The sequence below is a fragment of the Heterocephalus glaber genome, unplaced genomic scaffold, assembly GCF_053883595.1.
Source record: "Heterocephalus glaber isolate CG9 unplaced genomic scaffold, H.glaber_assembly_v1.0 deba00001523, whole genome shotgun sequence".
Lineage (NCBI taxonomy): Eukaryota > Metazoa > Chordata > Mammalia > Rodentia > Bathyergidae > Heterocephalus > Heterocephalus glaber.
The window spans coordinates 24,664,042-24,686,748 of record NW_028258327.1 but is presented as its reverse complement, the minus strand read 5'-3'; the positions used below and the strand labels follow the sequence as shown (position 1 = coordinate 24,686,748).

Genomic DNA, 22,707 nt, shown 5'->3' with positions numbered 1-22,707 from the left:
CTTCATCTTCCACATGGAACAGTGTATAGTTTCTGGCCACCTCTAACTATCTAGTGGTAATAGAAAAGTCCATAACACTTGTTTCTTTTCCACATATTTTCACTATATTATTACACCACCTAGCATACAAGGGTGACTGAAAACATGCAATGAGTGTTTAAAAAATTATATCAGTAAAAGACACATTGTCATTAATCCCCCTCAAAATACTCTCCCTTCCTTCAAACACATTTATGGCACTGTTCTCACTACTTTCGGAAGCAGTTCCAGAAGTCCTCTTAGCGAGTGTCTTTATGAGGTGTAACCAGAAATACAGTGAATACTCTCCCAAGTGTCATGCAACACAAAGGCAAACTTTTTAAAAACATCACAGCATGTCCTTATTCACTTATTTACCACATCTGGCACCTTGTGGCTTCTGGCTCTTCCCCAGAGTCAAAATGACTATGAAAAGTAAACATTTTGAATTGATTCAGGACATCAAGGCCGTCATGAAAGTGTAACCAAAGATATTCAGGAAAGGAAACTTCTGTAAAATGGTAAGAATTATAAGATAAGTAAGTTTGGGGGGGTATTTTGAGGGGATTAATGTTAATGTTTCTTTTAGTATAATATTTTTTGGAATTGTAATAAAATTTTAACTATAACAAAAAAATTTAAAATATTCACCATATCTTTTAATCATACCCTGTATTCATAAAGCTATAATTCAGCAAAGGGAAATTTGTTTGCCAGGATCCACAGTGCTTGAGAATGTCATGTTGCTCCCATGTTCGAGTGTTGTGGTTCTCTAAACAGGACATTAATTATGCTGCACCCAGATAGCATAAAGAAGATGCACAGGACCCATGAGTATCAAAGAAGATCATCTGGCATTTTTTTTCTTTTTTCTTTTTGGTACCAGGGATCGAACTTGGGACCTTGTACTTGCGAGGCAGGTGCTGAAACCACCGTGCTAAATCCCCGGCCCTACTGGCATTTTTTTCTGATATGGCTCTCATGAGGTGGAACAAATAACTGAATCATAAGATCTATACCAAGATTTAAAATACTGCCCTACATGTATATATATAGATAATCTTGGCCATATTACTGTCTTTACTTTTCAAGTGAGAGTTAATGTGAGGATTTTTAAAAGGTTACTGTTTGTGAAAACATTCTAAATATAGGGCTGGGGATTTAGCTCAGAGGTTTCGCCGCCTGGAGTGCAAGCGCAAGTACCTGAGTTCAATCCCCAGGACAAAAAAAAAAAAAAAAAATTCTAAATTGTTGTAGACTGAAACAATCCACCTCAAGAGCATAAAAAAGTTTCAATTCTGGGGCTCTGTGTCCTTGCAAGTTCCATCCACAGCGTCTGGGTGGCCTGGAACAGCTAGGTAAAGCTGGAGTTAATGAGGCAAGGTGTGAGAACAAACAGAAAAGTTTCCTCAGCCCTTGGACTTCGGCCATAGAATACCCTGACAGTATCTCCCAGATTCCACCAACAAGTCATCTGGAGCATTCTCAGTGGGAGTCAAGCTATAGATTAGAAGGAAGGCAGAGTTTAACCAGATGTCTCAATCTATTAGCAGAACTTCTGCCACGTTACTACCTGGGTACACAGTGTTTCGGGCTGATAAGGCCCAACTGAAATAGACTGGGAACAAGTGCAGAGTGGGAAAGTAAAGCTCATCCAGAGGTCTGCTTAGGCTTTTGGCCTGATTCAGTGTGCACCAAGGAATGCCAAAGGCAGATCTTCCTACTGTTCCAATCTGACCAAAGTGGTCCTGACCAGAAGGAGAGCCATCAAGTCACTAAAGGAAGAAATGGTATCCTTCTGACACCTGGTCTGTGAAACTGTGGAAATGGGCAAAACTGCCACCAAAAAATGAGTAGAAGAGTGCTCTGCTCTGCCTTGGTCATCCAAATCTTGAGAGATAGGACAGTGTCTCCCCATCTATGTTCTGCAGAATATTAATCCCATAAAATGCCACTAGAAAAAGTATCCTTGTAGCCCGTAGTGGTGGTGTAATCTCACCACTCAGGAGGCTGAGGCAAGAGGATCACCACAAATTCGAGGCCAGCCTGGGCTACATAGTGAGGTTAAGGCCAGCCTGAACTACATGGCAAGACCTTGTCTTAAAAAACAAAGCAAAATGGCTGCTATCACGAAATCAACCAATAACAAATGCTGGCTGGAAAAAGGAACACTTCTCCACCGTTGGTGGGAGTGTAGACTGGTGCAACCACTTTGGAAATCAGTATGGAGATGCCTCAAAGAACTAGGACTCGAAATCCATTTGACCCAGCTATTCCCCTGCTGGGTATCTTCCCCAAAGAATTAAAAGAATCATACCACAGTGATATATGCTCATCCACGTTCATAGCGGCACAGTGTGTAATAGCTAAAACTTGTAAACAACCCAGTTGCCCATCAACTGGAGACTGGATAAAGAAAATGTGGTATTTTAAAAAAATAAAAGAGTACTACTCAGCCATAAAGAATGAGAAATTAGAGACATTTATAGCTAAATGGATGCACATTGAGGTGATACTCTTAAGTGAAATAAATAGGACACACGTGAGTAAATACCAAATAGTTTCTCTGGTGTGAGAAACTGAAAGTGTAAATAAGGATCTAAAGGAATAATAGATAATGTGAAATAGGAAGAAAAGGTCCAAAGGGGAAGGGGAAGGGGAAGTGGGAGGGGTACAGGAAAGGAAATAAGGGAATGGAATTAATATGAGAAAAGGGAAAAATGGAAACAAAGTCTTTGTAAATAGGGAGGGGTGGAGGGGTTGAAGGGAGGGCAGGGGAATCGGGAAAAAATAAGAACCAAGATAGATTATATAAAGGTACAAATGTCCAATGATGAATGTCATTATATTGTATACCTAAAATGTACCAATAAAATTTAAAAAACAAACTAAAATTATCCCTGCTACCAAGTATACCTAGCAATTAATATTTCCTATATTTCTCAAGTATTAGGGTCACACTGTCTTTTAAGGACATGAATGGCCCTAAAGAGTCTTGTAGTTTAAAAAATATAATATAGTTAACCAAACTTAGTAAAAGAGGAAATATTACTAAGTGGTTAAGAATGGGAAGTTCTGGAGTTAAGCTTTGTACCTCACGTCCCTCCACTTACTAGTTACAATATCCAGACATCTTATCAGATTTAAAGCTAATATCACAGAACTTCAGGTTAGGAGCTGGCACTGCCCATCAACACAGAGATGGAAATGGCCTGTGGTATATCACTCCAGTGTTCTGAAGCATGCAGAGTGAAATAAAGTAGCAGCAATAATGACAGCAGCAGGATTCAACTTGCCTACTATACAGGAGCCCTTCAAAATCCTCAACCTCAGTTTCTGGTACCTTGGACATCATTCCCATTTTCCCTTTTATAGTCTACAATATCCACCAGGAGCCCAGGACTGTATACTGGTCACTCTGCTGGTTTGAATGTTGCCAGCTCTTTCTAAGGGTTAAACTCTTCTTCAATTCTTATTCATACAAAGATCTAGGTTGAAATTTCAATTCAGATACATATCTGTGCTCAAATTTATTGACAAATCTCAAATCCATACTTTACTTTTACTCCAGCCCTGTTCCAGCAGTTCCAGCAGAAAAAGGGTTGCTGCTTCTGACCCTGAATTTTTACTATTCATGCCTCAGCTTCCTTCTAGCTCAGTCTTTTAGATTTCTAGAGTATCCTGTGGTCATGCCAATTTGCATTTTACTTGTGCAACCATGTACTAATCCAGTATTTATTAACCGCTTCCTATATCCAGGCACTAAGTTCAGGTGATATAATATTGAAAAACAGATATTCCCCTTTTCACTCAACATACATTTTAGTAGAGGAAAAAGACAAATGAATAAATAAAATCATTTCAAATAGTGAAATGTCCTAAAAAAGAAACAAACAAAAAAACCAAGATGAGATTATAAAGTAATGGTGATGGGGAGAAGGAAACTTAGTGAGGGAGTCAAATTAGGTGTCTGAGGGGTAGAGACACCTGAGCTGAGACCTGAAAGACAAGGAGGAACCAGGCATGGGAAGACCTGGTACACAAAGTAATGGCCAGAACCAGGTTCTAATTTGGAGGGAAAAATATGGCAAGTCAGGGTGACTGGAGTAAGCTGAATGAGAGGGGGCAACCACAAGAGATGAGGTCAGAAGGAGAGGCAGGGTAGATGTGGCCCAAGCTTACAGCCAAGGTAAGGAGTTTGGATTTTATTTTCATTGCAATACAAGGCCACGTAAGAATTTCAAGTAGGGAGTGACATAAGGAATGATTAAAACCATCCCTGTTCTTGGGGCCATACAACTATAGTAAGTATGTGCTTAGCAATATGTCAGTGGTTCTCAACTAAATCCCACATTGTTTGCTGAAAATCACACTAGGGATATTATGGTACTGTAACAGAATGGAAGCTAAAATTATGACACTATCACCAAAAGATATCCCTGTTGGCCTCAGAGAAATGTTACAGTATAATTTAAGAAGGCAGAATTTCATATATGTTAATAACTCTCATTAATAAGATAAACCCTTCCTTTTGGGATTTGGCAGTGATAATTCAAGCAGGAGTGTTACCTGAATCCTAAAATAATAGTTTTACAGAAAAAGAAGTGCTGTTCACAGTGACGGCCTCATCTGGAAGGTAAGAGAATTGGAAATGTAAAGATGGTATCTGTAACAAGTGTCATTCTACTATTTTACAGCTCCTGCCAAAATAGCTTTTAAAATATATGTATGAAAGCAAGTTTCCAATTAAAAAATAAATCTCAAATATAGACAAACTTATGGGCCCCACTCCCTACAATTATACTGAATGACTAAGTGGGTGTTACAAAGATGAAAAGGCAGAGCATTTCCTTCTAAGCCTGACAGACACCTTCCACATTTTCACTGATCCTTTATCTGAAGTGAAGACCTACACAGAGAAGCCAACTCCTGAAATGTTCCTGATAAGAAAACATCTTTCCGGAGGTAATGGCAGGGACAAAACTTCAGCAGACACTATTCACAGGATTCTGACAAGTTTCTCTTTACCTTCGAAGTCAGGTAAGTGTATGTACTCCTGACAATAACATTCAGCAAACAGACTGAAACCAGATGGAATGTAATCACCGAGAGAGGGACATTAAGCAATTAAAACCCAGATGACTCCAAGAGCTACTCTGATTAAAAATGATGAGAACAGGGCTGGGGATTTAACTCAGTGGTGCTGCCACCTGCCTTGTAAGTGCAAGGTCCTGAGTTTGATCCCTGGTACAAAAAAAAAAAAAAAGATGAGAACATACTAATGCCACCAACAGCAGGACAGACTTTCATGCACTTTGTTACATGGGACCATGATGATATCCTTAAACAGAGCAAGGCCTCCTTTGTCTCCTGGAGAAGAAATACAGATTGGTCCTCCTCTCAAATCCCTCACACTTGGTTTAGATTTCTCTTTTACCTTTAATCTTTTTAAGATTTATGTTGAGGTTACTATGCAATAAAATTATTCTTGATTTATGTCACAAATGCAAGACCATTCTCTCTCCCCCAGTATACCACAAAATTCTAGAAGTCAGAGTCATTTCTCTTGCTCCTCACTCACTGATAGCATAAAAATTTCAAACAGTACAGGAGAGAGGGAGGGAAATAAAAAATGTCATCCAGCTTCATTCCCCCAAAATAACCAGTGCTAAGCTTCTCATAATCTCACTCCATAAAAGCTTGTGGTTACATATAATCTTTTATGTTATTCAATGTTAAACCACTGAGCAAAATTTAGAACATAGACTGATATAGAATTTTAAATCATTTCTAGTTCAAGGCAGTATACAAATAAAGAATTATACATTATTGCAAAATAAAGGTGTGTGTGTAGACATACCCAGTATACACAACCTGCCTCTCCCATATTCACACACTTTCTACTTCAACACAACTACAGGTGGAACAACCCTGGTTCAGGCCTGGTGAGAGCAGTTTGGTCTCTAGTCCACAAGGTGTTCAACACACTCCATCTCTTTGGACCTCAAGTTTCCTCTCCTACAAATGAGGAGGTGTTCTTTATGGCCCCTTTGAGAGTCTAGGTTAAAGTTGACTGGATAACACCAACAAATACAAATAAGAATGCGATGGCCAAAGACAAATATTGCATCAGTGCCCAAGGCTCAAAAGAAGCAAATCACAGAGACAATGTAACAGATTTCCATTAAGAATATGGATATAGATGAAATTGGAGGAGCTGCTTAATTTTGAGATACAATTTATAAGAAAATCTTTATCATGTAATAAAGGTATACCAAGTAATATATACTGCTCCTGAAATTAAGATACACCAGCAACCCTCCAGAGACAGAAACAACCCATGTTTCCTAATTTCTCAGGAATGCATGTGGTATTCCCTCTACAATCTAAGTACTTATATTTTTCCATTGTCATAAGTCATACATGTGTTCACTTACTTTTCGTAACTATAGGGCCACAACTCAAGGCATCAGTTAACATCTCAATTCTCATCTGCTACTGTATGTGACAATTAATTGTCTCAACAGGGAAACAATCTTCCTGTTGGTCAGTTTGTATCAGCAGCACCAAGTTGTACCAGGAGTACAATTAAACATCTGGAGTGCAGAGTGCTGAGAAAAAAGTCTGAGAAGAGACAGAGAAATAGTGCTGAAAGCAGGAAGGACATCACCCAGGTTGAAGACTCAACTGGCAATTTGACTTTAAGATAACAGTAGCAAAGCCTTTAACAATAGTTGAACATCCTTGTCCTAAAGCAAAGCTGGGAGGAAAGAAGTGGTACTTATAAGTATCTTTGCTAGATCTTCTTGATATTTCCCTCACAAGCGGGAAACATGGAGGGTGAGAGATCAAGCCCTGGAGTTAGAGAGCTGTGGGTTCTGCCACTGCTAGACAATTCCCTACTCAGTTCCAAGCCTCCAAGTGTTCACTTACTTGAAAAGAGACAAAGCAATGCATGCATTATTATTACTACTACCATCTGGAACCATGTGTTTCTATGAGCTATCTACTTCTTGTGAAAAACAGGACTTAATAAAAACAATTACAAGTAAAACCGAGAAAGCACACTGTACTAATGGAGCCATTACTTACCTGAAAGGAATTCATTTGGCGAAGGGATGGAGGCAGCATGGCATTGCTCCTTGATAGTATCAACAGCAGTTCCAGGCAGGTTGCAGAGGGCAGGGTCAAAGAGTGAACGCTGATGTCACTTTCCCACAAACTGGCAAGCCTAGAACACACTGACAGGTTAACTTTCATAAATGTACTACCATATTTATTTTTAAAATTTGATATAATAAGAAAGACTTTTAGTTGTAGAATTTTAAAAAGTGTACAAGTAGAAATAAAATACATTAAAAATTCATGAATTAAAGTCCGAGGTATTTTTATAGTGCTGTTGGTATAAAGTGTATGAGATTAGGCAATTTTCAGGCTGAGAGCGATTAATGGCTAACACAGAATGCATCCTATGTTCAATATGCTCTGTTCTACATGGAATTCCTTGTTCAAGCCCAGACAACCTAAGCAAAGGAAGTACTGTTATCTCCATTGTACAGATGTACAAACTGTTTCTGAGCCAGGGAGACCTGTATGAAACATCTAGTTCAGTGATTTCCAAACTTTTAAAAGTGACAGGATCTTTTGTCAAAAAAAAAAAAAATCTCATAACAGCCTCAACTTTACAAATAAAAGCAAAGCTGCTGTTTGAAAGGGAAAGTTGGCCAAAGGCCTCCCTTCATCTTCCACAGTGGCCCTTGAAGCAGCTCTGTTGGATCCTGTGGAGCCTATTTGACAATCCTTTCATTTGTGAGATCAGGAGACTGCGGGCTAGAAACTAAAGGGACTTGTCTGAGATGAGGCACAAGTATAGGAAGTGATAAGGCTGGGTCTAGAATCCTGACTTTCTGACTAGTACTTACTACTGTAAGTAGTAGTAGAAAGGTCAGGAAATTCTGAGAAAAGAACATAAGAATAGCATGAACGCCATGCTTTCAATTCTTCTACTTAAGTGTTTTTTGCTTGATCCCTTGCCAGTGTCTCCTATCACTATCCTACTTTTTAAAGAGAAATATTCATATATAAACACATAACATTTACACATCTACTTCATAAACATATATGAACTTTTCTGTGCCTTGTACGAACTTATCTCTGCAGAGCTATCTTTACCTAAATCAGTAGTGAATACTGGAGCCTAGATGAGAAAATAATGGATTTAAAGTTTGTGAGATGAGTCATGGCAAATGATTCAGCTGTATTACCAAATTATTTATTATGATGATACATTTCTCATGTGGATGACAGAGTAAATTCTCCTTTGAAGCATTTGCTAACTACCTAGACTGGAGTGGGCACTGCTCACTTTCCTAAAAATGCACCAATTTCAGAAAGGAATGTTTGAGTGTCTTTTCTGTGTTTTAAAAATGATTGTTTCAAATTCTTTCTGGTTTTGCTCATTATATAACTTTCTCAACATTTCTCTGGAATAGAAATAAAAATGCTGCTCTCTTTTAAAAAATTCAAACAGTTCTAGTACAGTGGCTCAGAGCTCACTCTCCACCCCCCTTCCTTATGCCATCCACACTCTATACAGTTACTTTCCATCCTCTGAATAGCCTTACACTGCATGTTTTGTGCCTGGCATATACAGTTTTCTGGGCCTTGAAGGCTGTTATTGTTACTGAAGAACCTCTACTCATCCTGTCAGACCTACTTACGTGTCATTTCCTTGGCAATACATACCTAATACAATACTTACCATTGCCTTACTAGTATTATTTGGGATGTGTCTAGGTGTTTAATTCTTGCTAGATCAAACATGAGTGAATTCCTCTAACTTTGTGGCCTTATGGAGAATGAAAGATTAGAAAATTGCCTCAAAAGTGCTTTTCTAAACACACTCAAGAATTAACCATTTTTTGGGGGGTGGGGCAGGAGAGTAGTTTACATTTTTATTTACTTTTAACTGATACATAAAAACAAAAATTGTGAATATTTATGTGGTGCCTACCATGTAATATTTCAGTACATGTATATACCGTATAATGTTTAAATCAAATTAAATATACCTATCTTCTCAAAATATACCTATCTTTCTCATTGTGAAAACTCAAAATCCTTTCCTTTTTATCGTTGTTATATATTTGCTATACATATTACGTTTATCTTACAGAATTGGTATATATATGTGTTACATTATGATCATTTTTACTCCTCCGTTCAATATTCTGCTAAATGGTTATGGTGTAACCCATCAAAAAGGACATGCAAATAGAGATTAAAGTATATTAGCACTGCTTTGTCCCTCACCAGCAAATGACTTCAGACAAGCACTCCAGAGCCTGGCTTCCTCAGAAGACCTTGGAGTCATACATAACCTATCCATTATGTCAAACCACCAAAATTTACTCAAAGTAACATTGATAATATTAATGATAGCCAGAGTTACAAAAAAAATTAAAAAATTAAAAGTTACTAATGTTAGTTATCCACGTTATGTAGATAATATGGAGAACTGTATGATTTTCAATTATTCCTTAAAAGATTCTGTGATTTAACAATTTTAAAGCTCATAAAGGTAGTGTGTGGTCCTGATCACAGAGCCAGTGACTGATGGAAAAGAAATTCAAGCATGATCTTCCCCATCTATATCCCACTCATTTTATTACAGCATAAAAAAGGCATAACTATACTAGTCATTACTAGCTTTATCCAAAAAGATTAAAAACCCCAAAGGGAAAATGATAGGGGAAATTTCAGGTATCATAAAATTTCTCATTTTAAAATAATCTGAACAAGATTTTTCTTGTAATTAGACAAACCATTTAGACCCAATATGGTCAAATTCCTAATATTCATCCTGTCTTTCCTATTCCCACAGCATATTTTTCAACAGTCCCAGAACTTACTTTTTTCTAATGTTGAGTTAAAAACTTTCTATAAATTTTAATTACATATTCTTTTAATCATATAAAATATCTATATTTAGGAACAAATACATTAGTAGGTAAAATATTAAAGCAGTTGTTTCATACAGTAAGAGCTTTGGGTAAGTTCTTACTGTAAAATTTTAATGTTTTCACATTGTTTTTTTTTTAATTTAGGAAAAAAGAAATAAAGGGAAGACAGCAAAGATGAGGGAAGGAGAAATGGCTTGGCACACCTAAAAATTCAGTTTATCTTAAAACAATCACCAAAGTTATTATGTGAAATTAGAAAATGTGGATGGGACCAGAGGTGTCATTTGCAACTATCCACCCATTTCTCAAATATCAGTAAAAACATCTGTTAATAATACAAGCATTTTAAGAAACATTTTAAGAATGTAGATTACTTCTGATATTTCCTGCAAATTACCATGCACTATTAGACCTAAATCTGTAGCCTTCCCACTATAAATCAACAAGAAAGATATTTCAAAGGGAACAATGAACTCAACATCAACAGAGACCTATTTCTGTGATTTTTAAGGCACTGGGAAGGAAAAGCATTCCTAAGAGAGCAGCACTGTCAACCAAGTGACCTTCATCTAAAAGACCAAAATGCAAGCAGAGGATATACCATCCTTATTTTTAAACTTTTGCCTTGAGAAAATTCCCTAGAGAAGCAACTATGGCCTACCTATTTTGAAAGAAGCACAGAGAAGGGTGCAAACAGTCACTTTCTCTCACTTCTAACAAAAATGTTAAGATGCAGAATGAATCAAACCAATCTGAAGTGAGAGAAAATAAAAAGGTGATACTGTCTTTTAGGGAACATGGAGGTCATTATCCATAATGCTAAGCGAGATAAATCAAGACACAGAAAGTTAAATTTCACATGGTTTCTCTTACATGAGAAACCCAAAACATAAAATAATTTCAAAAGCAAAATAAAAGATAGATGCTAGAAAATAAGGAGATAGACTTTGTAAACATGGGAATCTGGGGAATACAAGGTCTTTATCTCAACCTGATTAAGGCAATTTATGGAAAACGAACAGCCAACATCATACTAAATGATCAAAAACTGAAAACTTTCACGCTAAAATCAGGAGCAAGACAAGGATGCCCACTATCACCACTCCTGTTCAATTCATTCTGGAAACATTAGTCATACCAATTAGACAAGAGAAAGAAATAAAAGGAATAAAGATAGGAAAGGAAGAAGTTAAACTGTCATTATTTGCTGATGATATGATACTTTACGTAGAAGACCCAAAAAACTCAGCAAAAAGACTTCTAGACTTAATTGACAGATTCAGTAGAGTAGCTGGATATAAGGTCAACACTCAAAAAACAATAGCTTTCTTACACACAAATAGTAGACTCACTGAGAGAGAAATTCAGGAAACAATTCCTTTTACAATAGCACCAAAAAAAATGAAATATCTAGGAATCAACCTAAAAAAGGAAGCTAAAGACCGCTACACTGAAAACTAAAGCACTCTGAAGAAGGAGATCGAAGAGGATACAAGAAAATGGAAAGATATCCCTTGTTCCTGGGTAGGAAGAATCAATATAGTGAAAATGGCCATACTTCCAAAACTGCTGTATAGATTTAATGCAATGCTGATTGAAATTCCAACAATATACTTCACAGAACTAGAGAAAACAATCCAAAAATTCATTTGGAACCAGAAGACACCTAGAATAGCAAAAGCAATTCTGGGCAACAGAGACATGGCTAGGGGTATCACAATACCTAACTTAAAGCTATACTACAAAGCTACTGTGATAAAATCAGCATGACACTGGCAAAGAAACAGACCCGAGGATCAGTGGAATAGATTGGAAGATGCAGAAACAACTTCAGACATACTCAGCCACCTCATCTTGGACAAAGGAGCCAACCACCTTCATTGGAGGAAAGATAGCCTATTTAATAAATGGTGTTGGAAAAACTGGATTTCAACTTGCCAAAGATTAAAACTAGACCCATACCTATCACCATGCACTAAACTAAGATCAAAGTGGATTAAAGATCTCAATATTAAGACAGAAACACTAAACTTGCTGGAAGATAAGTTAGGTAGAACTCTTGAAGACACTGGCATAGGGAAAGACTTTATGAACAAAACTTCAGTGGCACAGGAACTAGCACAAAGAATCAACAACTAGGATCTCATCTTATTAAAAAGTTTCTGTACTGCAAGAGAAATCACCAACAAAGCTAAGAGACAACGAACGTACAATGCAGGAAAAAATTTTTAGCAGCTATACATCAGACAAAGGTCTACTATCTAGAATATATAAAGAATTGAAAAAAATCAGATCCCCCAAATTCAAAGACCCAATTCAAAAATGGGAATCTGAAATGAACAGACATTTCTCAGACAAAGAAGTAAAAGCAGCAAATAAATATATGAAAAAATGTTCAATGTCACTGGTCATTCAAGAGATGGAGAAGAAAACAACACTGAGATTCCACCTCATCCCAGAAAGAGTGGCTGCTATCAAGAAATCAACCAATAACAAAAGCTGGTGGGGGTGTGGGAAGAAAGCAACCGTTCTCCATTGTTGGTGGGAGTGCAGACTGGTACAACCACTGTGGAAATCAGTATGGAGATACTTCAAAGAACTAGGACTAGAGGTCCCATTTGACCCAGCTATTCCCCTGCTGAATATCTTCACAAAAGAATTAAAAGAATCATATCACAGCGATATATGTGCACCCATGTTTATAGCAGCACAGTTTGTAATAGCTAAAGCTTGGAAACAGCTCAAGTGCCCATTAACTGGAAACTGGATAAAGAAGATGTGGGTTTTTTTAATAAAATGGAGTACTACTCAGCCATAAAAAATGAGAAACTAGAGACATTTATAGCTAAATGGATGCATAGAGGCCATACTCTTAAGTGAAATAAATAGGACACACATGTAAATACCAAATAGTTTCTCTAGTGTGAGAAACTGAAAGTTCAAATAAGGATTAAAGTGATTAAAATGAATAATTGATAATTTGAAATAGGAAAAGGTCCAAAGGCGTAGGAGTGGTGGGAGGGGAAGGGGAAGGGAAAAGGAAAGAAGGGAAAGGAAAAATTATGAGAAAAGAAAAAAAATGGAAATGAAATCTATGTAAATAGGGAAGGGTGGAGGGGGTGAAGGATGCACAGGTAATGGGGAAAAAAATAAGAACCAAGATACATTATGTAAAGGTACAAACACCCAATGATGAATGTAAATGTATTGTATACCTAAAATGCACCAATGAAAGAATTAAAAAAAAAAAAAGATGGGAATCTGGGAATTGGGAGACAGAAAGGGGAAGTAAAAATTTTAGTATATGTGCTGCTGACGCTGAGGACAGGGGAAGTAAAAATGACTAAGATACAATATGTATATGTACAAATTCCCCAAGATGAATGTAATTATTATTATCACAAATATATGCTAATAAAAAGAAACATGGAGTCATTTAATATAACATAGGTTAAAATGACAAATAGAGAAAATACAACAACCCAATAATAAAAGTTAAAATATTTAATGAGAGTCCAACATATTACATAGAGAAGAAAAATGATATGGTATGGGAAAATTCAAGATTGAAAAATTTAACTTAAATGTTATGTTTCTCATACTTTAGTAGATGCAGGCACTTTAGACCCAGAATCAAAGGAAGTAAATAGCCTATTAAAGATATTGAAATGTTTTTGTTTACATCTGTAGATTTTAGAATTTTAAAAGCTGTAACAATAAGTCCTTTATGCAACCGACAAATCACCATAACTTCATTGCAATCATAAATGTACACTAATTAATGTGTAAGTTGAAAAAGCAAACAAAATTTTAAAGATTCTTATGAACCACTCAAAAACACAAACTCTGAAACAACTAAATGTCTGTTATGATAAGCCATATTAACTCCACTATATTTAAATATTTTAAAAATCCTAATTCATCAATATAGAAACATACCTACCTCTGTTTATAAATTTCAAAATAATGTTCAGTGAGTAACAAATAGTACCCACAAGAAATATTTTCTTAGAAAATTACAGAGGAAAAAAGTGATCTTTTAAAAGCACAAAATTTCAGGGCTCTTGACAGATGGAATTTAGGTGCACAATTTTTGAAAGTTGTGCCTTTGAAACATTGCCAGTAGGACCTGTAAACTTTGTTAGGGCAAGTCTCTCACACAAAGTGAAGGGAAAGGAATTCTGCTTTAAATAAAAACCCAATAAGACAATCTCAAAATTACATGCATTAATTCTTACCCAGAACAAGAGATTTTGATTTTTATAAATACTTGTATTATTTCAAGACACCAACTATTGAGGACATAGAAACAGACTGAGAATACTTTCATTAAAGAAGAGAATCCACTCGACATATAAGCCTGTTAGAAATTTCATAAGTAAAGTGATACCTCTGAGAACTTAAAAAAGTCCATTTAAAGAAGGCAGCTACTACTCAGATTTTAAAAAACCTTTGTGGAGGGCCGGGATTTAGCTCAGTGGCAATGGACCTGCCTCAAAAGTTCAAGGTCCTGAGTTTGGTCCCCCGTGGGCACGGGGTGGGGGTGGGGGTGGGGGTTGGTTTGTGTTGCAGAAGATTTCAAATATACAGAAGAGAAAAAGGTATAATGGATTTCACGTGCCTTAAACCAAGAGAAAACCTAAACCTTTTAGACTCAATCAGCTTTACCTGTTCTTATTTAGTTGCTTTTAGCTGAAAAATCACCAATTTTAGAGATACTCTCTGACACGTGGGTTCATAATGTTAACAGCTGGTGAGGTTTGATTACATATGCCCTATCCATGGTGAGGTGGAGTTGAGACTTGTTTTCCCATCTCCACATATAGCTGCCTGGTAAAAAAATTCTTTTATCTTTTGCAAAACATGTTTCAGGGATTGGCATACTGCACGGTGGGCAAAATTGGGCTAGTTTAGTAATGTAACCAACAACCAGCTTCAAACCATCATTCTCACACAGACAAATTTATCTGTATCCATATATTCTACCCCCTACCCTGAACTATTTTGGAAGAAGTCCCAGACAACAAAACATTTCATAAGAAAATATTTCAGTATGCATCTCTTTTTTGAAAAGATACTCACCATCTAATTCATTCACTTAAAATGATTAATTCCCTAATATCAAGTTTGTAAACTGTGTTCAAATGTCCTCTACTGACTCATTAATAGTTTTACAATTTCTTTGAGTCTAGATTAAATACACATGGCCCACATACTGCTGCTGGATGGCACATCTTAAATCATTCTTAATCTGTACATCAGGTACTGTATGATTGATTGATTGATTTATATGAAAAGTTCAGAATGGGCAAATCCATAAAACCACAAATTAGAGGTTATCAGGGACTGGAAGAAAGAAGGGCTGGGTAGTGACCACTAATGAGTACAGAGTTTCACTTTAGGATGATAAAAATAGTCCAAAATTAGATAGCAATAGTTGTACAAGCTTATAAATATACCAAAACTAGTGAATTATACTCTTTAAAGAGGTATTATGTATGGTATATTTATTACATATCAATTTTACAAAAAAAGGAATTTGAGAAAAAAATTAGTCATAGGGATATCAACAGATCTAGTGCACTTTCTGTTTGTCTTGGTTTGTTTTGTTTTTGGTACCAGGGATGGAACTCAGGTCCTTGTGCTTGCAAGGCAGTCAGCAGAACCACTGAGCTAAATCCCCGGGCATCTAATGCACTTTCTTAGTGAGATGGATGAGTATAGAATACATTGGCTTATGTAATAACGAACTAATAAAAATAATACCAACAAAAACTAAAATATATTAATTTCTATTGCAGTTAATTCTAGACAATGTTTACCTGAAAACAGATGAACATAAGAAATTGTTCTCTATAACAGGTAGTTTATATCTAAAAAAAAATTTAAAGTGTTTATTATTGTTTTATACCTACTCCTGTCTCAACTGGGAAAATCAATCTCCAAATTATTTACACTGTTATGGTGCCATTTGCTCTCCATTCTCCTTTTTTTTTTTTTTCCATTTGAAAATGGTGAGGCTTTTAGAAAGTGATTGAATCATGGGGACATTATACTAATCAGTGGATTAATCCACTGATGATTTAATAACTCAATGTACTTTTAGGAGGTGGGGCCTGGTTGAAAGAGGTGGATCACTAGGGGCTATCACCTAGAAATGTAGATTTTTGTCCCTTGCTCCTCTCCCTTCTCTTTTGCTTCCTGGCTGCCATGGGGTGAGCAGCTTTCTTCTGCCTGGCTTTCCTTCCACTGTACTTTTTCTGCCTTGAAGCCAGCCAGCCATACATAGATTGAACCCTCTGAAACCATGAGCTAAAATAAACCTCCCTCCCTTTAAGTTGCAAGCATTTGGTATTTTGTCCCAGCAATAGGAAAATGACTAATACGCCAAACTGATAAGACATCACATCAGTTTGATGCGCACACAGTTGCGTGTGTCTGTGTGTATGGTACTTAGTTCCATGCAATTTTATCACATATGTAAAATAAATCCCTGTGACCATACTGTCATTAAAACAGCCAAGATTCAAAACATTTCTAAATTAATCATCTTTCCTGCTGTGGAGATATCCACAACTTAAAGGAGGAAAAATTTAATCTGGCTCATGGTTTCAGGGAAATGAGTTCATAGTCAGCTGGCTCCAAGGCAGAAACATCATGACACAGGACTTGGTGGAACAAAGATGCTTATGTTAGTTCATGGTGGAGCAAAGGAATAGTTCCAGAGAGGAAGGTGCAAGAGATAAGATACAATACTCAAGGTCATGCTTCCATGACTTACCCAGGTACACCCAGAAATGTGCTGCAGCAGTCCACAGGGTGACCCCTAGGCCAATTAAACTGATATAATCAAGCTTATCTGTCACAAGTTTCATTATCTTTGTGGCACTTTTTTAGAGGCACAGCCATCTCCTTTCGTCCCTCTCCTACTCTCCACCCTCTGCCAACCACTAATTTGCTCTTCATATTTAAAATTTTATTTTTCAAAACTTATATAAATGAATTTATATAGTACAAACCCTTTTGAGATTGGCTTTTTTTTCACTCAATATTAATTCTCCCAGCATCCATGAAGTTGTGTATATTAATAGTTTATTTATGGTCTAGAAGTGTAGCTCAGTGATAGAGTGCTTGGCTAGCATGCACAAAACCCCAGGTTTGATCCCCAGTAGAGAAAAAAAGTTCTTTCCTTTTTATTACGGAGTAGATTTCCATGGTATGGGTGCACCACAGTGGCTTAATCATTTGTTGAAGAACATTTGGCCTGATTTTAGTTTTGGCTATTATGATTAATAGCTATAAACTAATATGAACATTTGTGTACAGGCTTTAGGGTAAAACTGAGTTTTTATTTTTTCTAGGGTAAAAGCCCAAAAGTACAAATGAAAGACATATGCTTAAAATTTCTTAACTGTAATCAAACTTGCATTTTTTTTCTCTTTATGTTTAGTGCTTTGTGTGTCCTGTTTTAAAAAAATCTTCATTAAATCCTACATTTTAAAGCATTCTTGAGCCCAGTGTGGTGGCACATGCTTGTCATTCCAGCACTCAGAAGGCTGAGGCAGGATGAATGCCAAAAGTTATACCTTGTGCCAGAACCTGGAAGGAAGCTCCCCCACCACCATCCCAAGCTCCTAGGGCAGAGAAACTGAGCTGGTCCCAGCACCCGCAAGGAAGCTCCCCCACTGCCATCCCGAACTCCTAGGGCAGAGAAGCTGAGCTGGTGCCAACACCTGGAAGGAAGCTCCACGCTGCCATCCCAAGCTCCTAGGGCAGAGAAGATGAGCCGGTCCCAGAACCCAGCAGGAAGCTCCCCCACTGCCATCCCAAGCCCCTAGGGCAGAGAAGGTGAGCCTGTTCCAGAACCCGGCAGGAAGCTCCCCTGCCACCATCCCAAGCTCCTGGGGCAGAGAAGCTGAGATGGTCCCAGCACCCAGAAGGAAGCTCCCCCGCTGCCATCCCAAGCTCCTAGGGCAGGGAAGAAGAGCTGTGGAGGCGCCAGAAGCATATCCCGGCCCCCCACTGTGGAAATGAGAAGACATGTAAACAAGCCTCAAAAACAGACTTCAGGATCACCTACAGTAACCCCAAAGGGAAACGAGATGGAACAATCTGATACTCAACCACCTGGACTCTCTGAACTGGCAACAAAGGAGGATCTGGGAAAAATGTAATCAGAAATAATTACTCAGATAACAGTAAAGATTGTGCTCATGGTGCAAGACATGATTAATAAATCTAGAGAGGACACAGATAAAAAAAATAGAGAATCTGAGGAACATGATGGAATCCCAACATAGGAAACAAATGGAATCCATAAAACAGATGCAAACAGATTTCCAGGAGATTATAAACTCCATCGAAAGTCTGCACAGCAGAATGAACCAATGTGAGGATAGGATTTCAGATATAGAAGAAAAGATTGCAATTAGTGACCAGAAAAAGAAAAATTGCTTCAAAATTGTAAGGGAACACGAGATATCAATCCAGCAGCTGCTAGATGATCTAAAGAAGAGTAACATAAGACTCACTGGCATCAGTGAAGAAACAGGAGAGAGTGGAGATGACATAAAAAAAACCTGTTCACAGAAGTGATGGCAGAAAACTTCCCAAGCAGGGGAAAAGAACTTGACATACAGATAAGTGAGGCATATAGGACACTAGCTAGCCTTGATCAAAAAAAATCTACACATAGGCCTATAATAGTTAGGATTCCAGAAATCCAACAGAAGAACAAAATTCTACAAGCAGTGAGAGAAAAGAAACAAATCACATACAAAGGAAAGCCTACCAGAAGAATCAACAGCAGACTTCTCAATGCAGACCCTCAAGGCAAGAAGAGCTTGGAGTGATGTATTTCAAGCCCTAAAGGAAAACAGCCTCCAACCCAGACTGATGTACCCTGCAAAACTATCTTTCAAAATTGATGGAGAAATAAGATACTTTCATGATAAAGAGCACCTCAGGAACTTCATGAATACCAAACTGGCACTCCAAAAAATTTTAGACAATACCCTAGGAAAAGACAATGAGGATCACAACCCCAGGAAACCCAGCAGAATGAATCCATTGGGCGTGACAAATTAAACGCAAAGAGGGAGATTCCAACAAAAAGAAAAAGTCATGACAAGGCTTTTAAAACTTTTAACTTCATCTCCCTAATGAGTATAGAATTCAATCTTGTTATTGTACTGATTAGTATTTTTCTGATTCTAGAGTTGCCCACCTTTCCTTGTGCTATACTGGCTATTTATCATCTTCTTATGTCTACTTTTTAATTGGGTTGTCTATTAATGAGCTCTAAGAATTCTTTATATATTCTGCTCATAGGTTATATGCATTGTAAATATGGTCTGTTTAAGGACTACTTTTCATTTTAATGATGTCATTTAAAGTTCTAAATTTTGATGGAATTTCATTTATCAATTTTTTTTCTTTTATACATCATGTCTTTTGTATCCTAGGTAGTTCTTGCCTACCCTTAATGCATAAATATTCTCCCTTATAATTTCTTCTTAAAGTTTTATACTTTTAGGCTTTCTTATTTAGGCTCATAGATCCCTTCAAGTTATTTTCACGTATGGAAATAAAGGGTTGAGGTTAATTTTTTATATACGGATACCAGGTGTTCTAGTGCCGCTTGCTGAAAACACTATCTCTTCCTCGGCTCTTGAATTGAGTTTATAGTCTATAAAATGCTAATGTTAAATAATCTTTCAAAACTCAGTGGACTATATATGTGTGGTTCTATTTCTAGATTCAGTTTTACTCAAATGATCTATATGTCTTTCCTTACACCAATACTGGCTTGATTACTGTAGCCTTAGAAGAAGTCTTAAAATTAGGTACTAAACGTCTTCCAACAATGTTTTTGTTTTTGTTTTTAACTTTTCTAGGTCCTTTGTACTCCTACATAACTTTTAAATTTCAATATCCAATTCGTCATTTATAGCAAGTATACACAGACCTTAATATTTATATATACCTTGTGTTTTCTAATCCTGCTAAACTCAAGTACAAGTTCTAGGGGCTCCTAGAGATTTCTTAGTATTTTCTCTGTAGATGATCATTTCATCTACATATAAAGATTTTGCTTCTGCCGTGCCAATCCTATCCTAGTTGTGTCATTTTATTGCCAGACTATTTTGGTGGGGACTAGGTTTCAAAGTTTAATGGACAGATAAAGAGTAAGCATATCTGCCCTTGTTTCCCACCTTAAGGAGAAAGCATTCTATCTTCTCCATTCATATAAGGCATTCTTGCTGGAAGTATGGAGTACATGTCTTTAATCTGCTGAGAAGGTTCTGTTCTACTTCTAGTCTCCTGATAGCTTTTACCATGAACAGCTGTGGAATTAGTCCAATACTTTTTTTCCAACTAGTGACAGGATCATATGGCTTTTTCCTTTCCTCTGTTTAAATGATGACTTTTGGGGGTGGATCTTCCAATGCTGAACCAACACTGCCATCCTTATAACAAAACCACTTTCTACATACTGCCAGATCTGACTTCTAATAGTTTGTTTTGTTAAACCAATTTCTATCTATGTTCATACTTTTTTCTTCTATTATCTTTATCCAGTTCTAGGATTAGCACAATGTTGAGTTGCTAAAATGAGGGGAGAAGTGTTCCTTCTTTTTTCTGCTTTAATTGTTTGATATAATTTATCAGTTAAAATGTATATGAGCCTGCTGTTGTCATATAGGTAGGTTTTCAAGCTAGGAATATACTTTCTTTAATAGGTGCTATTCAAATTTTATATTTCCTCCAGAGTTAGTTTCATTAATTTGTCTTCCAAGGTACTTCTTAGAAGTTGTCAAATTTATTTCAAAACAGATTTTTGAAATATGCTTTCTATATCCTTTTAAATTCTGTAAAATCTGTGGTAATGTCTCCTAGATCTTGATATTGTAATTTAAAAAATGTATAATTGATATTGTGTAACAGGAAGAAAAGGTCTAAAGGAGCAGGGGAAGTGGGAGGGGTAAGGGAAAGGAAAAAAGGGAAAAGAAAACTATGAGAAAAGGAAATAAATGGAAACAAAGTCTTTGCAAATAGAGAAGGGTGGAGGGGGTGAAGGGAGGGCAGGGGAAGGGGAAAAAAATAAGAACCAAGAGACTCATGTAATGGTACAAGATCCCAATGATGAATGTAACTGTATTTTATAGCTAAAATGTACCAATAAACTTAATGGGGAAAAAAAAGTCAGCTGTCTAAACATTTATATTTTAATGCAATTTTAACTGGAATCCCAGGAGTGGTAGTTTTCACAGAACTGGATAAAATAACAAAATATGTAAGAATATTGCTTGAAAATGACCAGGAAAAAGAATAATGCCAATAAACAGATTGGCTTTCTATATATTAAAACATATAATAAAACAAGTTCAAGCAAATCAATATGGTAATGCTAAAGGAGAGAGTTATGTCAGTGGAACAAAACAAAATCTAAAACTTGGCCGTAATATTTGTGAAATACAATATATTACTATGATATTTACTTATATATTACAATTTGAGGGGGAAAGTGTGATTAGTAGTGCTGTTTCAAATAACCACCCATGTAGAAGAAAATAAACTTAAAAACTTATGCCATATTCAAAAGTAAATTCAAGATTTATTAAAGGCATACAGGTAAAATCTAAATCAATAAAAACTCTTGCTATAAAATTTTTTAGGCTACTTCAAACCCGCACACTTAGAAAGGTTTTTATAATTTTGAAAAACCATTAAATAAGTTTTAAAAAATTACAGGCAGAGAGCAGACGTTCATGCTAAAAAGAATTCCTATAAGTTGGTAAAAACGAGAGAACAAAGAATGGAAATTTTTTTTTTTTTAAAGCTCTCAGAAGGTGACTTTAAACCAGTTGAAAGTCACAGGTTTCTCTAACAATATAAGGAAAAATTATGAGTTCAGCTCACAACAGTACTCATCTTACAAAGAAAATTCTGCATGTAATTTTGGGTGCTTCTTAGGTTATCCCACTCCCCAAGTCCACTCGTGTCCTCTTATGTGAATAATGAAACACGTGGCCTTTTTTGTCTGTTGTCTTTCATTTAGTAAAATGTTCTCAAAGTTCATGGATCCTTGACAAAATTCATGCTTTAGGTTAAAATTGTGTTTCTAATTTATCACACTTTGATAAAACAGTATGAATGCGTCCCTTTGAACTTCTAATAATATATCTTAATATCTGTTAGCAATATTAATAAATATAACTACTTAGAAAGTTTTCAAAGAGAAGTTCTCCTGGCTCTTTTTTGTTTTGTTTTGTTTTTTGTTTTTTCGTACAGGGATCGAACTTGGAACCTTCCACTTGCGAGGCAGGCAGTGGAACCACTGAGCTAAATCCCCAGCCCGGTGGCTCTTATTTTTTAACCACATTCCATTATAAGAAGAAATCAGTTAAAAAGGGAGTTTAGAAATGCCCTTACAGTTCTTTGATCACTCTCCTGATATAACTAATGGGAAGTTGAGGTATGATAACTGACACTAGAAAATTAGGTCCACTATAATAACACTCAAAAGTAAGCTTCACACTTTGAATCATCATGTTTACTATACCATCAGGGTCAACACACCTATGACTTTCACTAATCAGCACTACCTACTCTGTTCTAAGTCCTTTCACAATGTGCACATAGGATGTATAAGGCACAAAGCACAGGTTTAAGATATTTTCTTTGTATAGATCTTAATATCTTTCTTCCATTTATTCTTCAAGAA

The 22,707-nt window shown here is 36.5% G+C and overlaps 1 protein-coding gene across 1 annotated transcript in view; it reads right to left on the bottom strand.

Moving 5' to 3' along the window:
• The window catches only part of Ube3d (ubiquitin protein ligase E3D), a 136,719-nt gene that overhangs the window by 38,592 nt on the left and 75,420 nt on the right, over window positions 1-22,707 (bottom strand). The window contains 3 exon segments of the mRNA XM_087188114.1: window positions 6,456-6,643; window positions 6,645-6,700; window positions 7,107-7,249. Of these exon segments, the coding sequence (XP_087044240.1) occupies window positions 6,566-6,643; window positions 6,645-6,700; window positions 7,107-7,249 (277 nt within the window). The 3' untranslated portion in view covers window positions 6,456-6,565.